We start from the raw sequence: 21582 nt of genomic DNA, 5'->3' as shown, positions 1-21582 counted from the left end.
GGAGAAGTGGAGCGACGACTGCGCACTTGGGGAGGGGGCGTAGCAGAGATGATCAGGGGTGGGGAGCTGCCGTGGGGGGGGAGTGTGCCTCAGGACGGGGGGGGAGGAACTGCCGCAGGACTCCCCACCCCAGCTCACCTCTGCTACGCCCCCTCCCCGAGCACGCCGCCCCCACCAGCAATGACAATAATTGCATGAAGCGGCTGCTGTGCTGGGAGAGGGAGTCTGAGCCGCACGTGTCAGCGCGCCGCCGGCAGCCCAGCCCAGGAACGCTGTAAAAAAAAATTGGGGGCACCGCTTTTTGGTGCCCCCCAATCTTGGCGACCTAGGCAACCGCCTAGTTTGCCTTAATGGTAGCACCGGCCCTGGCTTAAATTCACCATTTTGAAAATGAAATAACAGACTGGAATTCAGAGCACCTTGGAAAGTCTCCTGGTTTCTCACACATTCAGATGGAAGCTGCCGCCCAGTGCGGTGGGGATGAAATGCAGGAATCGCTGGGTAAATTCTCTGGCCAGTGTCACATAAGAATTCCGACTAGATGCTCTAATGGGCCCTTCTGGGCATAAAATCTATGGCTCTGTGAGATACTGATTGTGTGAGGGTGCTTTTCAACAGGCATGAGGTGCCCAGCACATGACAGGATTAGGCCACTAGTCTGTGTTTTAAGAACATAAGAACGACCATACTGGGTCAGACCAATGGTCCATCTAGGCCAGTATCCTGTCTTCCGAAGTGGCCAATGCAAGGTGCTTCAGAGGGAGTGAACAGAACAAGTCAGTTATTGAGTGATCCATCCCCTGTCGTCCACTCCCAGCTTCTGGCAGCCAGACGCTTAGGGACACCCAGAGCATGGGGTTGCATCCCTGACCATCTTGGCTAATAGCCACTGATGGACCTGTCCTCCATGAACGTATCTAGTTCTTTTTTGAACCCAGTTATACTTTTGTCCTTCACAACATCCCCTGGCAATGAGTTCCACAGGTTGACTGTGCGTTGTGTGAAGAAGTATTTCCTTATGTTTGTTTTAAACCTATTGTCTATTCATTTCACTGGGTGACCCCTGGTCCTTGTGTTATATGAAGGGGTAAATACCTCATTCACTTTCTCCACACCATTCACGATTTTATAGACCTCTATCATATCCCTCCTTAGTTGTCTTTTTTCACAGTATCAACATGGTAGCCGCCTATTGTTACAAAGTGCTGTATTATTACTGTTAGTTATTCCCATTCTTTCTGGACAGCAGCGCTCTCCTCTCCTTTGTAATGAGCTACATGTTACAGGGCAGATTTCCTTTTAAAATGCTTCATGGAAAATCTTCTAGTCAGAGCCCACTGCAATTAAGTGGCATGTTGATAATGTTAATTTCTGACTGACGATCAATAGAGGGAGGCTTTTCCGAGTCTAATGGGCATCAGTGTTTCTTTAATAAGCCACACCTACATGTTTTTGGGTCCTATCATTCCCATAGAAGACACATTCACCCCTCTGGGGCCCATACGACGGAATTCCCATTGGAGCCAGCGGGAGTCGGGTGTGCACATGGGAGGGATGAATTCTGCTCTGATTTCCCGTGATCCTTGCATGAATGACTGCAGGAACATTATGGGGGGAAGGGATAGCTCAGTGGTTTGAGCATTGGCCTGCTAAACCCCAGGGTTGTGAGTTCAATCCTTGAGGGGGCCATTTAGGGATCTGGGGCAAAAAATCAGTTCTTGGTCCTGCTAGTGAAGGCAGGGGGCTGGACTCGATGACCTTTCAAGGTCCCTTCCAGTTCTAGGAGATGGGATATCTCCGTTAATTTTTAATGCTCCTTGAGAGTTGATCATCCACGTGACTGTGGACATCTTTGCATTTTATTTTTTAAAATACAGTGATTTAGTGTTAGGGAGAGTTTAAAGAACGCGTTCACTGATGTATAAATCCTCCTTCTGTGACAGCAAAGCCAACGCCTCTGGACCTGAGGAACAACACGGTTATCGATGAGCTTCCCTTCAAATCGCCGGTCACCAAATCTTGGTCCAGACCAACGTGAGTACATTGGGGGGAGTCTTAACTCCTGCAACACCATCATGGACCAAGCTCAGGCCGTGTCCACATTAGCTGGACTTACTTAGCTTCAGGGTGATAGATTGTGATGGCATAGCTAATGCACCAGAAGCCACATTCTAGTCTCAGTAATATCTGCATCATTCTGGAATATGGCCATTGCAGGTGTTGGAGACGCTGGATTTACACCAGTGTGACTGAGATGTAACTAACCCTAGATCTCCAGTGTAGGCAGCACCAAAAAGCGCCTTCGGGTTCTTGTTGTGCTGGTCTCTTTAACGTCTCTTGCTGTTACCGGGATGTGTCTTCTATCTTGCAAGGCTTGTGTTTTGATTCTGAGCTGGAGATGGGCCCCAGCTGCAAAGTCTGGAGCCAGATCTGAATTTTCTAAAAGCTTGAGGATGTCTGGATTCAGGGTTTTTGCTTGGTCCGTTTTATAAGCACGGGCCAGCTGCGAAGTTTCGATCTGGATCAGACTTTCTCAAAGCATGTTGATGTTGAGATCTGAAGTCCCAGTCTTGGCCCCAATTCTAGCCCATCCAGAGAAATGTATCAGCATTTGCTAATTTTCTACCTGGTAGTGTGATAAAACTCTGTGAATACAGGAGAATTGCCTCAAATTCCACATTGAAATCCAGTGCATTACAAAGTGCTAATTACCAAAAGTCCAATGTTTAATCTCATTTGGAGATTGTTGCCTTTTTCAGAATTGTGCATAAACCAAACCACTCCTAAGTCAGATAGTTTTGGTCCAAACTCAGAGCAAGGGTGGTCATTGGCTGGCTGAGGTTTACAAAATCTTTGAGTGATCCCAGACTCAGCCGAACCTGGAGTCAATATATGGTTTCATATCAAAATTAGCTAAAACCCACAGTGTCAATGCAAAACAGGATGGCACTCAAAAGGTTTTGACTGAGTTTTGCTTTGAGAGCCCTTAAAGCAGGGAGGCAACCTATGGCACGTGTGCCGAAGGCGGCACGTGAGCTGATTTTCAGTGACACTCACACTGCCTGGGTCCTGGCCACTGGTCCGGGGAGCTCTGCATTTTAATTTAATTTTAAATGAAGCTTCTTAAACATTTTAAAAACCTTATTTACTTTACATACAACAATAGTTTAGTTATATATTATAGACTTATAGAAAGAGACCTTCTAAAAAAGTTAAAATGTATTACTGGCACGCGAAACCTTAAATTAGAGTGAATAAATGAAGATTCGGCACACCGACCCCTGCCTTAAAGCAAAGCTCAGCTGTGAGGAACTCTGCAAATTGGAACTAAAGAGCTTCATAACAAACCCTCTAAGCCAAAAGTGCCGGGATTCACTCAACTCCAGTTCTGCCACTAGTTCATAGTCTGACATTGTCCTATATGAGGACATTAGCTGTTATGACTGTTATAATAAATTGGATTGTTTGGAGACTGACTGCAGGGCATGAGAGCTGTGTGCTCAGATCACTACATTAGGAAACATACAGAGCTTGGGTTTTGATTGACAGGACGCCTGACCCCACAGAAGCTAATGGATTTTTCTCTTATCGACTAATTTTATGACCCTTTTTTACTACAAGGCAACCAATAGCTTTTTAAGATGGGGACTTCAGTAACAGACTCTGATTGCATTATATTATTCCTTATACAGTAATTAGATCTGGTTGACTGAAAACAAGATGAGGCCTTCAAGGTTTAGCCTTCCATCAAAATGCAAGTAGGCTACTGCACAGTAAACGCAAGCTTGAAGCTGTGATTAGTATGGAGGGGAAATGGCACGAGAAGCTCGGGGGCTCTATGTGCTGTCATAAGGGGATTGCAATTAAATACATCCTGTGAGATAAAAGAGTTTATGGAGCCTGGACTCTAGTAATATGATAGCAGGAGAATTGAGGCGACATAAAGAAACACGGTGATATTAAACAGAAATGAGCCAGAGCTAAGGGCCCAAATCTGGATCCTCCCTGAACTATGGGAAGCTTGGGTTGTGGAGACAAACTTTAGAAATGGTCCTTCTTAAGTGGCACCAAAACACTGGATCTCATCCATGAGCTGCAGGAAAGTTCAGACTTGGATCCCAGCTCTGCAACTCTGACCCCATCCCTAGTAAGTGGTGAGCAGTGGGGTCCTGCGGCTGTAACTAACCCATCGGCACCTCTCATTACAGCCAGACTTTCAACTCCAGCGCCTCACAATACTGCCGACCAGTCTCCACCCAGAGCATCACCAGCACTGACTCGGGAGACAGCGAGGAAAACTACGTGGCCATGGTAAGCACTGTCGAGCTTCCTAAGCAAGGCACCTATGTCCTGCAGTGACTTGGGCTCTATAAATGCAAACCACGGGTAGTGACCGTAGTGTTAAAGATACTCAGATCTATGGTGATAAGGACAATATATATCCTTATATGGATTACAGGGTGGTTGTTTGTAACATGGCATTCTAACATGTATCTATATGGAACATCCTATTGTTTTTTAATTATTGTTTTATGTTGTGGGAGCAGAGAATGAGAGTGGACACAGACATGTCGTGTGCTTCTCCCTCCCGCACCAGAAAACTCAAAAATGACCCTCCCTTTATTAAGTACTACTCTACATCATATCATGGTCCTCTCTGGGAACTGGAGGACCAAAAACTCTCTTATTTTAATTCCATACCACATTTTATTGTACCTGTTTATTTTTAAATTGATTTTTAGACCCTTCTCCCACAGGAAGTGCTGGCATTCTCTGACTGTGTGTGGGGCAGGAGCCATCTATACTGCCCCAAGCATGAAAAGGCAGGTTCCCACTGCTATAACCAGTGACACTGATGAAAGAGACAGGAGAATTTGTGTCTCTTACAAAGCTGCTACCCCATGACCTATTATTAATCAATTGTATTTAAGCTTACACAGAGCTCTTCGTCATGCTGGGAAATGTATTCAGAGTGTGTACACATTTCCCAGACCTGAAGAAGAGCTCTGTGTTAGCTTGAAAGCTTGTCTCTCTCACCAACAGAAGGTTCAATAAAAGATACTACCTCACCCACCTTGTCTCTCTAATATCCTGAGACCAACATGGCTACAGCACATTGCATACAATTGTATTTAAATCTACCTGCAGTGCAGTGTAGCGAAGTGTAATGATGATTCTGGGCCCAATTATGGCCATTCTAAGGCCTGGTTCCAGCAGAGCACTTATGCATATGTTTAACTTCAGGCATGTGAGTAGTTCCATTGAAGTCAATGAGACTGCTCAGGTGCATCAAGTTAAGCATGTGATTTGTGCTATGGGACCCCATTGAATTCAGTCCACTGAGCTGTTCTCATGGCTCTTGACCCAAATTGCAGAGAGGTAAGTGAGGGGAGAATTCAGGCCAGGCCCTCGCTTAAAGTGCTACCAGTGATGGATTTTGGATTTAGGTCCCTTGTATTCTCCTTGTTTTATTAACCCTTTTTTCTCCCACCTCTTTCCTACATTAGCAAAATCCTGTTTCTGCTTCTCCGGTTCCTAGTGGCACCAACAGCCCAGCAGCAAAAAAGAGTTCGGGGAGTGTGGATTATCTAGCCCTGGACTTCCAGCCAAACTCACCTGGGCCACACAGAAAGGTAGCTTGGGGTTTTTTTTTAATTTTTTAATTAAATATTATGTGTTTTTAATGGTTTGAAACCAGCTCAACAAACAATAGGGGCTTGATTCTCGGCTGAGATAAGGAGGCACTGCTTCAGTGATGTCAGTGGTGTTGGATCTGGCCCTGTATATTATTCTAGGCCAAATTCCACCCTTACTCACGTACCTGCAGCTGTACTGGAGGTGTAACTAAGATCATTGGAGGCAACGGCTTTTATGGTTGTAAATGAGAGCGGAATTTGGCCCACCTACTATAGATCCTATATTAGGCCTAATTCAGCTTCCACTGAAGTCAATGGGAAGATGCCCCTTTCTGTGGGAGCTGGATTAGGTCCCCTCATTCCTTTCTTACATTTTCAGATGCAGGATCTCCAAAGTGCACTGGCCTAAATTATCCAAAATGACTTGTGATTTGGATGCCCAACTTGAGGCACCTTGAAGGCGACTGCTTTTTAGAAAGTGCTGAGCACCCAGCCATGGAAAATCAGGCTGCTCTTACGGTGCATCAAGGTGAGCATCAAAATCACAAGTCACTTTTGAAACATGAAATCCCCATCTATGAGCCAAATTCTGCTGAGCCAATTAAGATGCTGCCAAATGAGGACTAGCCGGCAGGAGCAGATGGACTAGTGAGGGGAAACACCAGCAAAATGGCTTCTAGATAACATGGAATGGAATTAGTGGCTCTTCAATATGTTCAAATATGTATCTTAAATACAATTCCCCTTTATGCTATATAGTATCTTCCATGCCAACTACATGGATTACAGAACAAAACAATACACATACCTGAGAGGTGGCATAAAGCCACCAAAATCTAATCTGGATCCAGTTTAAGATTTTCTGAACCTCCAAAGTTTGGATCTGGGATTTTCGATTGTGTTTCTCTAAAAGAGTTAAGCAACTGCAGAGGGACAAGAAAATTAAAGTACTCTGAAAAGCAACTATGTAAAAACAGCATCTTCTCACTCAGTAGATCTGCTCCTTCTGTGAATTTGGAGCCGCACCTGCTTCTTTGAGTGACAAAAATAATCTTTTACTCCTTGTTAGCCCTTCAGAGCCAACACAGCTAAGAGAGGGGGGGCTGGATTCTAGTCCTTCTACTGTGTCGCTAACAGTGTCTTACTGAGAAGGAAAGAACCCAGTTGGACTCTCAGATCCCAGGCTGTGTTTGCAGCGCTGGCAGTTAGAAAGCAATATTGTTTTGCTTGTCAACTGAGCACATTTGACTCAGAGTCACTGAGAGACAATAAACATGGAAACCCAGGGTACCATTTTACACTCTTCATTCAGACCAGGCTCTCACTTGGGGCCTGATCCAAAGCCTGTTAAGTCAATAGGAGTTTTTTGATGAAGGCCTCATTAAGAAATAAGAGGGATCTAAAGAAAGGATTTGTAAGTCATATAAATGAAGAGCTACCAAGGCTAAGATATAGGCAGGTGGTCCCAGATAGCAAGAGCTGCAGAGGAGAAGACTCGTGCAGTACGAGGGGTGAGATAGTACGAGAGGACAGAGATGAGGCCAGCAGAGTGGGTAGATGTACTATCACTACGTCACGCTGTGTTCTCCTCCCCTGTACCCAGCCCTCCACATCGTCAGTCGCCTCAGACGAGAAGGTCGATTATGTGCAGGTTGACAAAGAGAAGACACAAGCCCTGCAGAACACCATGCAGGAGTGGACTGACGTCCGGCAATCAGCAGAGCCCATTAAGAGCATGAAGCAGTAATGGACGGGGCAGATGGGGACAGCCATCCAGACAGGCAAATGTCCAACGGGTTTTCCCAGGCTGGGGTTCCCCTGGGTATGCGAGCTCACTTTGGGGTTGCATTTCTACAGTACTGTTGTTTGGGTCTTTTTTTTTTTTAAAGAAACTTAATTTCAGGGGAAGACTTGGCAGATATTGTTTGCCAGTGACAAAGACCAACTACTTGCAGTGGCTGGGTTTGTGCTATTACTTTAGCTGCTGGCTATACTGTTCAGGAACTTAAAACTTAGCAATACTGGGGTCACAAATGCCCAGCATGTCTTTTGCTTACAGCTGTTATTAAAGCCACCTTGTACCTGCTAACACTGTAGTATCTCTCTCAGTCTTCTTCCGTACTGTACACCTGAACTGTGCCGAATGTATACTGGTTTGGTGGCGTCTTTTACAGGACACAGATTCCCGCTCCATACCATAGGGTGGTCCTGACCTCTTCAACAACAATGGGCAACCGCCAGGTCTAATTTGTACTTGTTTTATTATCGAATCGCTTGTCAATAACGACCGACATGCGTTTGTAACCTGCAGGGGGCGCTTCTCCATCAGTCGGTGCCAAAACCTGTGGCCATTCTGTAGCTTGCAAAGCCGACTGGTTGAGACGACCTTAGACCTCCAGGGCTGACCTCTCCTCCCCCACAGCACACACATAATGTATCAAACAGCAAGATTTACTGAGGTGCCTCTTCTTTTTAAATGGGTGTTGATGTGGGTGGGTGGGGGGTTCAAAACTCCCCAAAATGAAAGGCTTGTGAAAGGCAGGATCAGCTTGTGAAAGCAGAATTAAAGAACTAGAGGCTTGAACTCAATGGGAATCCTTTCACTGACTTCAGTAGGCTCTGGATCTGGCCCTGAGGGCCAACTTCTGCCCAGGGCAGCAGCATTTGCAGCCCCATTGGGAGACAATTCTGCTGCCATTGAAGTCAGCGGAAGCTTCGCCATTGATTGCAATGGGAGCAGGAAAAGGCTCCCCTGAGTCCGAGTGGAGAATTAGGCCCATGTGTGACTTGTATGGCTTAATGATGAGTAAGGGGAATGGGATACGGGACTGTCGACAAGGATCTGGAGGGCGTAGATACTGTACAAAGGAAGGAGTGGAATTGTTTAAGAGGCCCAAGGAGGGAGAGCTAGGTGTAATGCAGTGGAGTTGAGTGAAAGAAATGTAGGCTACTGGTGAGATCTGCAGCTGGGGAATAGTCTCCCACGAGGAGCAGGGCAGTCCCATCACTTGAGTAACCTAAGGCAGTGAAGAACATGCTGTAGGGAACGACTGTGCACTGGGCCCTAAGAACTGACCTGTGCCTTCTTCCCCCATCTCTAGTTGCCTCAGTCTGGTGGTTTGCACAGTGCAGTGCCTCAACACTGGGTCAACACTACAGTAGCAATTGGTGTTGATGAAATTAACAATCCGCAGCTGAAATGAACAACAAGCACCTAGTATACATAGGACCGTGAGATCCAGGGTCTTGACTCATCCGGCACTTTGGGTTCATCTTCTTCTAAGCCCTTGCCCCTCTGAGAGGAGTGAGAAGGAAGGGAGAACCTATTGCCTGGATAATAATCTGTAAATGCATGGATATCAATCCATGACCCCGTAACAATATGGAGGAACAACGATCGACATGTAATGGTCTGATTGCCAAACAGAATGCTAGAAACATGCTAAGCACTGATTTGGACAAACAGCATTGCTGTAAGCTAAGAGTGAACAGAAGGATAAACCAAGAGGTTAAGATAATAAACGCAATGATTAAAGAACTCAGAGTATCTATTCGGCCCCTACTCCCCCCTCCCATTGGCAACAGAGATGGATGACAAAGGATGAGATTTTCAAATGGGCCTAAACGAGTTAGGCACTACAGCTGGCCAGAAAATGGAAATCCATTCCCATGAAAAAGTTCATTTTTTATTTTTATAATTGTCCTGAATTGGGATCAAAAGTCCAAAATGACATTTTCACAGGAAGGGATTTTCAGGAAGTTAGGGGGAGAACTGAAAATGGCATTTTTTGGCTTCCCAGCTGCCCACCCGGGAAGGCTCTTGTCATTTTCACTTTCTCCCCACAGGCAAAAAGCGAAACAGCAGAAGCCTTCCAGACCCACAGCCGGGGAAGTGACATTTTAATTTTTCCGAATGGAAAATTGAAATTTTTTGGCAAAATTGAAATTTTTCCACAGAAAACAAATTGTGATTTTGCAAAATAGGCATTTTCCATCAGAAAACCATTCCGATGGAAAATTCCCAACCAGCTCTGTTAGGCACCCAATGCCCATTGAATGTGCTAACTCTGGCTGAGCAACATGTGGGGGGGATTGTCAAGACAACATCACATATATATTGTGTTGCACTGACGCAAAAGCAGTAGAGTAGTGAACGTTGCAAGGCTGGTTCTAAAGTTATAGAGGTGCCAATCCCGGTTCTTTGACTGTAGCCAGCACTGCTACTGTGCATACACAAACAGCATGCCTGTGAGGCAGCGATCGTGATGGACGGCCAATGCTCCTCTATAAAATCATGCACACGTCATGTTTACAAGTGAGAGCTGTGCATTTCCTTGCAGCCTCATGTTCGTATGACTGCCAAGCTGCATGTGTGCTGAACTAAAGCCACATACAGACACTGCCATCATCAGCAGGGGATAGAATGCAGAACTGCCAGCAACAAAACCACAGGTCCCTACCACTTGAGCGACAGGAGTTTCTCCATTAATAGTAAGTAGCTGGCTGCTGTAGTCACTGGGGCTAGCTATGAGAGGGAGACATGATAACACGCGCACACACAGGGCCAGTGTATTACAAATGCACGGTCATACCATAATATTTGCAAACACTTTCAAATTGGAATCCCAATTAAAAACAAACCCAACGCCCGATTATTAAAAGACACAGAATGAAACGTACAAGAGCACACCACAAATAACATAGCCCAGGCTGACACTATAAACGACGCCGTTCACATTTTTCCAATGCCTTCATTACACAGGCATTTGCCTTAATTGTATAACTCCTGGTGCAATCCTAGAAGCATCATTCTGAAAGCCACTAGGCCGAATAAAATGTATCACCTGGTGCTATGGGGCTTTCAGGTGCGCCCACGGTATCAGAACAATACATACGAAGGCTGAACACCCTCTGTTCCCCAGGATAGGGCTGAGGTCTATTGGCAGGGCAGGATGGTGGTAAACCGTGCCTGGCCTGTTCATCCATAGAGAATGTCTGTCTCCAGGACTGACCATCTGGTGCCTTTTAACAGACATTAATTAATTCTCCCTGAGCCTGGACTGACTTATTCACATTTAGTATCTGCTTCAGAACGGGTGACAAACAGTGTCAAGCTCTCTCCCAATATTCAACAGTCAGCGAGCTTCATCTCAGGGGTCGTTCCATCCAAGGGCTTCATGATAGTTGTCTGGGTGGAATTTACCCCTGCGCAGCGGGCCAGCATGAGGCCTATGTCCCGCCTAAGCCCTATTTTGGGACAGGGCCCTGCTGTGAAATTGAGGTCTAGCCTCGCCTCCTGGCTCCGAAGGGCAGGGATGTTTGGCTCCAGGCTTGTAAGCCCAGTCCACATGTTTGCTATGAGGAATGCCTCGAAAGGAGAGTTAAAATACTGAGCCATGTTTACACATTGAGAGGGGGCTCATACAACTCAAACCATTGACATCAGTGGAGCTACTCCTAGTTATAATCCAGTGTAAGCAATAGGAGAATCAGGCCCATCAGGTGCCTTAAGACATGCAATCCAGGGCAGAGGACCCAGATGAAGGCCCTCAGTGAGGCGCAGGGCTTTGTCTGGGCTTTCTGTTTTGGGGTGCATTTCACTTTGAGTGGGGAGCGCAGCTTTGCCAATGAGTTTGTTCTTTTTCAGTTTTTAAATAAAGTTCCTTCAGCATCAACAAGAAACCAGTGGCACTGGAACACTTTTAATAGTGGGGGTGCTGAAAGCCAGCCCCCTTACCCCTGTCTGACCCCGCCCCCCAGAGCTGGGGCCAGGAGCAGGGCCATGTCTCCCCAAGAGGGGGGACTCAGACAGGGGTAAGGGGGGCGAGCACGGGGACAGGAGAGGAGCCCCGGAGCTGGCAGCCAGGACCCCAAGTGTGGGGCCGGGAGCGGAGCCCGGTATAAAACCTGGGGGTGCTGCAGCACCCCCCGTACCCCGAGTTCCCGCCCCTATGCAAGAAAATAATTATTGCTAATTATTATTGTTTGGGCATTAACAGCTCTTCCAGATCTGCCCCTCCCTCCATCCTGCAATGAGCACTGCATGACCCAAATGGATCCCATTGTAGGATGCTGCTCTTTGAGACCATTATGCTGCCTTGCAAAACTGTCCAGAAATTTTACCAGCCCAGGCACATCTTCTACTCTCCTACCCTTGACCATGCAAAAGGCTGATGATCATGAAGAAGCTATAAGGAAATTTTGCAAGGCTGCCATGATGGTATTTTACAGGAAAAATAAAGCAGGTGTCATAATGGTCCAAATAAAAAGAATACTAATCACTGTGGTGTTGCAGGAAAAAACTAATAGAGGGGGCCAGCATAGATCTGTGTCCTCATAGGTCTGTGAGTGCTTTGTTGCCAGCAAGCTACTCTGTCCTGCATACAGCGTCTGAATCTTTTTGCAGTGAGACAATACAAGAAGAGCATGATACGTTGTGTTTCTATAGCCCCTTTCATCGTAGAGCTCAGTGGGCCTGGTCCAAAGACCACAGAAGTCAGTGTAAAGATTCCCATTAAATTCGATAGTCCCATTAACAGGATATTGGCAACCCTTGTAGTCTAAACATTGCAGCACTGTGGTACTTCTTGAGACCCAGGAAGTGGAAATAAATGGAAACAAAAGCAAAACTGATTCAGCTATTCTCACTCGCCCAGTTGAAGGGATTTGCAAAATGTAACAACAAAAATGGCATACGCATTGGGAAACAAATAACTTTTTAAAAATTCTTTCAATTTTAATGCTCTAAAATATTATCATTAACACAGATAAGATTTTTTTTTAACAAGATATGATTATTGGCCTTACAACGTCCCTTTAATTTATTAACCCTTTAGATTCATTTCACCCACCAGTGGAATGCAGCCACCTCTGGTGTGCATCACAACTGCTCTTTTAACAACACACAGCAGTACCACCCCACATTTTAGGACAGGCAGGCCTCTCAACAAAATGTCATTATTATAGAGATGAAACTGAAGCCAGCTTCAGACAGGAAACTTAACAAAATATTGGGCCTGATCCAAAGCCCACTGAAGTCAATGGAAAGACTCCTATTGAGTTGAATGGATGTTAGAGCAGGTTCTGTGCTCATAGTAAATTGATACACGCCCTGCCTGTGTGACTTGTAGCCTGCATGCACGTATACTCAGAGCTTTGGGAATTCACCAGAAGATGCGTGATCAGAAATTCATTTTCTCTTCACATCTACCAGGCTGAAGAGAAGTTGAACTTGCCAAATGGCCACGTACTATTAGGATGCTACTGTATATCTTGAAAGCCAGGGAGCTGAAACAGGAACAGCCTGGGCATTTTATGACTGATGTCAGTGGCACGACAGATACAATAGCAGATGAGCTGTTCTGTGTGGCAGTCCCATTGTGCACGTGATTGCTTTAATTCCACACTAGAACATTCAGTCAAATGCAAACATCTCGACTGTTGTGACTGGGAACAAGACTTGGAGTTGGTGATCAAAGTTTCCCACCCTGTCCAAGTAAATTTTTAGTACATACGTGTGTGTGTTCAGCTTTACTTTGAAGGCAGCTACAGACCTCCTGAAACTGCTGGGTGCATCTCCTGCTCTGCTCACTGGTGAGCACGCATTATGTTCTCCCTTTCACGTTGTTCAGGAAGGTGGTGTGTTCCTCACATGTCTGTTACACAGCACAGTGTACATAGTCAGTGCATACTCAATAATAACCTGCAGGCTCTGTGCATTATGGTGCTCTGCCTTCAAAGAAAGGTACATTGAGGGGCCTAAGTATGTTGACCTGATCTAGGTAACTGCTGTGACAAAAGAACTCACTCCTGGTTGTTCAATCCCTGGTGAATGTTTGTGCAGCATTTCTGCTTAACCCAGCCTGAAAACCAACAGCTTTAAATGCCTGGGCATGAATGACTTCGCCCTGAGGGAATTAGTCTATTGCATCCCATCTGCAGTGGGACAGCCAAGGAAAAGTGGCTTCTTGGTTAGATCTGGGTATTTTAGGGAGTGCAATGCCTTGAAAATAATTAATCTTAAATCCCAATGAAAGGCTTGGTCTGATTCTCATGCCAAGGCCTCCCGCCTTTGTCATCCCACCTAGAAAAAAATGGGTGTGTGGTGATGAAGAGAAGTTGAATTTTTGTCAAGTGCTGTGCCATTTTTCTCATTGTTAAGGTATAACAAGATCATGGCACAAAACCCTCAGCCATACCGTGCTCAGCAGATATTTTTTAAGGGCGCATGTATCCGAAAGCATGTATCACTTCTTGCAAGTTACCAGCTATGAGCTATCCACACCCTTGGAACTGCATTAGCTGCCTGTAGCTGATTTGTTTAGGGTTGACGTTCAGTGTTGGGTGGGAAATGAATTGCCTGCTGCTATAAATGGCTTTGGGTTCTAGAGTTAGGCTTGCGCTGAAGTAGGAGAAAGAAAAGGAGTGTGTGTATTGTACAGGGGAAGAGTGGCGCAATTCACAGACAGAGCCAAGTTCTCGCCCTGTACTGTGTGGTTGCTGTCGGCTGGGGTTTGGGATGATTTAAATCAAGCCGGATGAATTTAGAACGCTGTGCTTAGTTATGGACACCAGCCATGTGAAGGGTTCCCTGGCCTGTCTCTCTGGGGAATTATGTAAGAGGAGGAGCAAGTCCTAATGGTCTAGGGTGACCAGATGTCACGATTTTATAGGGACAGTCCCGATTTTGGGGGCTTTTTCTTATATAGGCACCTATTACCCCCCACCCCCGTCCCGATTTGTCACACTTGCTATCTGGTCACCCTATAATGGTCTGAGAGTAGAACTGGATATTAGGTCTATCCTGGTCCTGACACTTAACCCCTTCCTTTGGGAACCCCTCTGCCTGAGTTTCCCCCAGGAATAATAAGGGGTCAGCAAAACAGACCTGACTCACAGGGATGTGGTGAGGATTGCTAATGAGTTAAAGCCCTTTAAAAACACAGGCCCTGATTCTGCAAAGGGCGGAGCACCTTCAGCTCCACCATTGATTTCAATGGGGAGCGGAACTTGCTTGGCATCCTGCAAGTTGAGCCCCATCCAGCTGTGGGCCCTTATCCCATGAAGTTCAGGTGAGCTGGTCCCACAGAACGCCAGCTGTCAGCAAAAGCACACTTGGTAACAGCCCAGAGGTGGCGGGTGAGGAGCCCTCACCAACAGACAGTGTGGCACTGAGGCGCAGATTCTTAGAGGTGCTTTGGAATAGGGATAAACAGCCGCCCTGGTATCGGCATGGGAATGGTGTAACGTTCTGGGTGATCCCGTTTCTGTGTCCCCTTTTGTCTGTGAGGAGACAACACGGCTGAGACTCGGCGTGTGGTGCCAGAGCTTCGCTCCAAGCCGAGAGGGGCTCTTCTCCCTCTGCCCAGTCTCCTGTGAGGAAAGAGGCCAGAGTCCGTGCAATTCCTCCCAAGCCGCTGAGATGCAGAGGAGCCTTTCCACCCTCCCAGCAGTCAACTCTGAGGGAGGAGAAGCCCCAAGCCCAGACCTGGCACAAGGGGAGTCGCCCCACAATAACAAACATGGTGCCACCTCCTGACATCGCTTTATTACATCTGTATCAGCAAGACGAGCAGGGACTGGGAGTCAGGAGACCTGGCTTCTCGTCTCAGCTGAGCCAGCCACTCACTGTGGCCTTGAGCAAGTCTCATAGGCCTGGTCTACTCTGGGAAGGGGAGAGGGGGGATCGATCTAAGACACGCAACTTCAGCTATGAGAATAGCGTAGCTGAAGTCGACATATCTTAGATCGAATTAAGATTACTTACTTTGCATCCTCACGGCGCGGGATCGATGGCCGCAGCTCCCCCTTCGACTTTGCTTCCGCCTCTCGCACTGCTGGAGTTGAGCAGTCGACGGGAGAGCGATTGGGGATCGATTTATCGCGTCTACACCACACGCGACAAATCGATCCCCAATAGATTGATCGCTACCTGCCGATCCGGCGGGTAGTGTGGACGTACCCTTAGGGTCTGCCTACACTGTGATTAAAAAAACCTACAGCACCGAGTCTCAAGCCCCAGTCAGCTGACTCAGTCTCCGGCTGCTGGGCTAAAAATAGCAGTGTAGATGTCCAGGCTCGGGCTGGAGCCTGAGGTCTGAGATTCTCACCCACTTGCGAGGTCTCACAACCCAGGCTCCTGCCCAAACCCGAAGGTCTACACTGCAAATTGATAGCCCCACAGCCGGAGCCCCACAAGCCCGCGTCAGCTCACCCAGGCCAGCTGCAGCCATGCTGCGGTGTATTTAATGCAGTGTAGACATACCCTTACTCTTGCTGTGCTTCAATTGCCTGCCATGTAAAATGGAAAAGGTGACTTGACTGGCCTCAGTGAAGTACACTGAGATGCACAGACAGATGGTGCTGTGGAACTGCACATTATTATTATTGATTGATTGCCCGTTGCCTCATTAGGTGACATGTTGTGAGTGGGCAACTTCGGGATGTGATGACAGGAAGTGGGGATCACAATTATTTTGTGACCCCTGGCAGCTCTGTTCAGTTACACGATGGTTCCCCCTCTTCTGAGCGCACATGGAAACCAGATGGTGAGAGCCAGGTGTTAGTTAGTGTCTCTTGCTGCGAAGGGTTTTGGGTGCTTTAAAATAAGCCAGAGAAAACTCCCAAATCTCTAGAGCATTCCTTCTGCCCCAGGAGTGAGAGAACTGGGGAATTTTCTGCAGAAGGGGAATTCACATGTTGTTTCAATGGTGTCGCACTTGTTGTATCCCATCTTATGATGTAGCTAATCAGCTAAGACGATGAAGTTCAGACCCAGGTGTTGTGAGTTTTACTTCCATATTGTAGTGGTTACTTTGGGCTGATAAATTGTGCAGTTCCAAGGTGGATTTGGACTGGATTCCCCGAAAGAGGGCAGAGACAGTAATGTCCTGCAAAGATCCCAGCTACATTCCTGGCCAGGCCATTGGAACAACCAAAAAAAATGTTGGCCCCCCAGTGAATCCTACCCAGGTTTTATAGAGAATCAGGTGCATGCTGGAAAGTACTTTAGTCTCTGCAGTGTGACTGCCCAAGCAATGCCAACATGATCAATAAGGCTTCTACTAACATACCTCACAATCAAGCCACAGTGCTTTGTTTTAAGGCACTCCCAGGGGACAGAAAGGAGTGGAGATTCTCCACTAAATATATGTGTGTATGAGCTCTGTTTAGAATCAGCCCAAAGTCAGCCCTGGCTTCTATACAGTACCTTATTAGGCCTCCTCAGTATAACATGTATGAAAAAGGACCAGTGCTGTCTGGTAGCTATAGCTGTGACCTGTGACGAGAGAATTCTGACCTACCCACCCTCAAGTCCCAGGGACAAGGTAAATTGGAGCTTGTATATTTGAAGGCTGAAGGTTCCAGTGCACCCCAAGTTGCTGTCCCTGTATCAACCACTTCCTTAATTCCACTGCAGTTTTTCCTTTCAGGGCTCTCCTGCGCTATTTTAGTTGAAGTACTTTGGCTCACAGCTGAAAAGCACTAAGATGCTGTTATTTATGCACTGATATTATGACTGTTAATGATATTCCTGCAGCTTGACAGCTGTAGTTTTATTAAATCATTTCTTCCATGGCCACGTCCGTGGCATCCTTCCCTCTGTTGGTCTGTCCTCGGTCTCCTGTCCTCTTGTCCGTCTCTACAGTTCTTTGGGATGTATTGTTGATAAGGTCACCACAGCACTGGTTCACATGGGAAAGACCCAATATTTAAGGCTTGTAGGGCTGCCAAAGTGTCATGAGATATTTTCCAAGCCAGCCCAATGTGACACCATTGTAACATTTATTCCCCTGTGCATACAGATGGCAGGATCACCAGTTGCAACACAAACAGATAGAACCCAGGACTGTCAGCTCTATCATTTGAGCAAAATTAGATTTTCTGTCAACTCACTAGTGGTAGTAGGGCTTTTCTATTCTGTATGGCCACTCATTAGACGGTAGTGGTGCACAAACAAATTGGAGTGTGGGCTACACTCTAAAGCAGTGGTTCTCAACCTAGCTACCATTGTGAGCTGCATATGCGGCCCAGAATGTGTTATGTGGGTTGCATCCAATATTACTTATATGGCCCCGAGGATGTCACATGGGCCGCAGCTCTGTACTGACGGGCCGCAGGTTGAGAACCACTGCTCTACAGGGCTGATCAAAGACTAGGCACTAAGACAAGTCATGAGTTCTCAGCCCATCTCTTCTGCTGAGTCCCTCTGTGGCTTTGGGTGAGTCACTTATCCTGCCTGGATCTCATTTCCTTTCCCATTTGTAAAATGAGGATAGTAGTACGTATTTCCCTATCTCACAAGGGTGTTGTGAGGGTTAATTAGTTAATGTCAGGAGATGCAAAGTGCTGTCAGTAGTCTGTACATTACTGGATCACTACATGATGATGATGCACCTTAATGTTACGACACCAAATGTCACAATGCCATCCTGGAACCAGGATGTCCTACTGGATAAAACCCGTTAAAAGCGCTAATCCTAAATTGTGCAGATGAAGAAAGGTGGTGGGAGAAGGCTTTTTACACAGTTTTGAAGCTCTGCTGTCATATCATACAAGAAAACGTCTGCCACTTTAATGAGCAATTAAGAGCTCCTGGCTGGAGAGCAATGAATATAGGGAATGTAACTAGGGACTTGGTCCTGCATCCATTGGAATTAATGGGAGTTCTGACACTGACTTCAGTAAATTCAGGATCAGATCCTTTGAATAATCAGTAAGGCCCAATCCAATTTCCACTGAATTCAACAGACTCCCATTGACTTCAATGGTAATTAAACTGGACCCATTTACGTTAGGATAGCTTTTTTAACTGCTGTGAGGCGTGTATGACTGGCAGCTTTGAAGCTGTTGAATCTGCAGCATATTCTCAGTGATATTTTGTGTGTTCCAAAGTGTATGACTGTTCTTAAACAGGATTGTGGGGTATTTTTTTCCATTTGTAGAAGTCAGAAAGGACAAAAATAATCAGTGGCAAAATGTACAGTGTGTGTCTTGTGGTGTCGCTGTTTGAGTTGGTTATTAATTTTTCAAATCACTGTGGACAACTAATCACTTAAGTTATTAATTTATTCATGGGTTTTTTTCTAAAAAAAGAATAACTTGAAACACTTATTTATCCTGTAAATTGCTCTTGAGCTTACCCTAGATAATATGTTTTTGCTGTTAATAAACATGGTACATGCCTGAAGCAAAGTTGATCTTGTTTTTAACTATTGTATCACAGCAGAGAAGCAGCAGGAAAATAAAAAAATAAAAAAATTGACAACCACAATTCCTGAGTTGCAATGTTATTTGAATCTGAGGGTAAAGACATCAGTTCGTGAACAAATGGACTCAGGCACCATCTTTGACCTTTCATAAAATCATTTGTGTTGGAAGAAGCCTCTTATGGGTTAGCCATAATTATGGATCGTTATGGGTTGTTTGCCAGAAGCTGGGAATGGGCGACAGGGGGTGGATCACTTGATGATTAGCTGTTCTGTATATTCTCTCTGGGGCACCTGGCATTGGCCACTGTCAGAAGACAGGCTACTGGGCTAGATGGACCTTTGGTCTGACCCAGTAGGGCCGTTCTTATGTATCCTGCACCATGGCAGGAATGAGACAGCATTGGCCTCTGGTGAGACACAACCAGCCAGTTCTCCAGCTGGAGTAAATTGGCATTGTCCTGTTTTAGTTCATGGCGATATGCTGATTTACACCAGCTCAAGAGCTGACCCAGGACTGGGTATAAAATGAGGCTCACACTTATCTCATGGTATGAGGTAAAGTGCATCACACTGGGAGCACAGGTTATTGTACAAAAGGATTCTCAACAGGGGAAAGGTGCAATGGGTCCCAACCTACCCTGCTTCCCAGCATGCCAAAACCCTGCCTGGTGCCGGCCACTGCATCCCATCTGGAAGGCTTAGCCTCAGTGTAATAAATAACATGGGACTGGCCATTGGCCTATGGGTTAATGTGCCTTTTCTTCACTCTCCTTCATGCTGCATTTTTAGAAGAGCTTGTCAGCATGTTAATCAGTTTCTCTCTCTGCCACAATCAGTTTTTCACACTTATTTACTCCTGTGGAGATTTTTCTCCTTCTCAGTTTGTTTGTGCTTTTCCCTGTCTCACTCTTACTAAACTGAGCTCAGCCCATGTCTCAACTATGGGGAGGGATATTTTGGCCCAACGCACCAGGGCAAACCCCTGTTCTTAGAAACAGAATAAAAGGGGAAATGGGGAGGCAGGCGCGGAGGTATTCTCCAAACCTCTGACTGCTTTTCATACCAAAATGAAACAGTGTTGCCAACTCTCATGATATTGTCATGAGTCTCATGATAATTAATGTTTTCCTTAAAGCCCCAGCTCCTGGAGTCAAGTGGCTATGTTATGGTTTCAGCTTTCATTCTTAAAGAAAAAGTAAGTTTCTAGCCCTAGTGGCTGTGGATAAAACTTCAAAATGAGACCCCCAGTGCATTCTAAAGGCTCAAAAAGCAGAAGGCAAATAAAAAGAACACCAAATCTATTATTTTTACATAATCTCATGATTTTAAAACCAATCTTGTGATTTTTGGCAAGCCTGATTCATGATTTTTGAACAGTTGGGGTTGGCACTATTGATGAAATGCCACTCACCGCAGACTAGTGCAGATCTTCATATTACAGTTGAGTTTAGTCTTTGGGGCAAGCTACCATGACTGCCAAATACCATTTGGATTGGGTAATATTTTATATTGACTTGGTACAAAGGTAAATAGAAACACAAGGTGCCAGGCAGTGCAGCGTCAAGGCCTACAGGTCCCACTGACTTCAATTGGAGTTGGGGTACTTGACACTTCTGAAAGTCAGGCCCTTTTATCTTTTTGTGGGAATGATCCTCTAAGCAGAATGGGACAGTGCAGAGAGAGAGAGAGAGAGCGAGATGCTATGTAAGAAACCCTTCCCATCACAAGCCTTGTCTTCACAACTAAAAAGGTGTGTTTTTTATGTGGTGGGTAGCTAACACAGGGGTAAAAACACAGTGAAGACAAGGCAGCCCTAGCCCCCTATTTGTGATTGACATCACCTAGTTACCTCACAGTAAAGCTGAAGTGTCTGGTCTTCTCTGTATTTTTACTTCAGAATAGCTCGGGCATGTTAGTTAGCTTGAGGTAAAAACGCAACTTTTTTAGTAGTGAAGACAAGGCCAGAGGGAGCTGGAACGAGGGTTGCCAGGCGTCCAGGTTTCGAATGGAATGCCTGGTTGAAAAGGGACACTGGCGACTCCGGTCAGTACCGCCAACCGGGCTGTTAAAAGTCTGGTTGGCAGCACAGCGGGGGTTTGGGGCTAAGGCAGGCTCCCTGCCTGCCTTGGCTCCGCACGGCTCCTGGAAGCGGCCGCCAGCTTCCTGCGGCCCCTAGGAGAATGGGCAGCCAGGGAGACTCCGCGCGCTGCCCGCGCCCTGAGTGCTGGCTCTGCAGCTCCCATTGGCTGGGAACCGCGACCACTAGAAGCTGCGGGGGGGGGGGCACCTGCAGATGCGAGGGCAGCACGCAGAGCATCCCTGGCCACCCATGCGCTTAGGGGCTGCAGGGACCTGGAGGCCGCTTCCTGGGAGCTGCGGTAAGTGCCACCGGGACCCCATATCCCAAATCCACTCCCATACCCCAACCTCCTGCCCCAGCCTGGAGTCCCATCCTTCACCCAAACTCCCTCCAGGAGCCTCCCACACACACCCCAACCCTCTGCCTCAGCCCGGACCCCCCTCCTGCAACCCAAACCCCTCATCCCCAGCCACACCCCAGAGCCCGCACCTCCAGCTGGAGCCCTCACCCTCCCCCCCCGCACCCCAGCCCCCTGCCCCAGCCCTGATTCCCCTCCCGCCTTCCGAATCCCTCGGTCCCAGCCTGGAGCCCCCTCCTGCAACCCAAACCTCTTATCCCCAGCCCCAACCCAGAGCCTGCACCCCCAGCCAGAGCC

At 46.7% G+C, this 21582-nt stretch overlaps 1 protein-coding gene across 2 annotated transcripts in view; it reads left to right on the top strand.

The window, feature by feature from the left end:
* Window positions 1–7712, top strand: part of GAB2 (GRB2 associated binding protein 2) — a 191635-nt gene extending 183923 nt beyond the window's left edge. For both annotated transcript variants that reach the window (XM_024200639.3, XM_024200638.3), the window contains 4 exons: window positions 1944–2034; window positions 4209–4311; window positions 5508–5633; window positions 7240–7712. In XM_024200639.3, the coding sequence (XP_024056407.2) occupies window positions 1944–2034; window positions 4209–4311; window positions 5508–5633; window positions 7240–7383 (464 nt within the window). In that variant the 3' untranslated portion in view covers window positions 7384–7712. The remainder of the gene's footprint in view (window positions 1–1943; window positions 2035–4208; window positions 4312–5507; window positions 5634–7239) is intronic.
* The last annotated feature ends 13870 nt before the right edge of the window (window positions 7713–21582 follow it).

This window comes from Terrapene carolina, unplaced genomic scaffold (genome assembly GCF_002925995.2).
Source record: "Terrapene carolina triunguis isolate 2854851 unplaced genomic scaffold, T_m_triunguis-2.0 Scaffold97, whole genome shotgun sequence".
NCBI lineage: Eukaryota > Metazoa > Chordata > Testudines > Emydidae > Terrapene > Terrapene triunguis.
The sequence above is the reverse complement of the archived record's forward strand: the minus strand, read 5'-3'. Positions and strand labels throughout refer to the sequence as shown.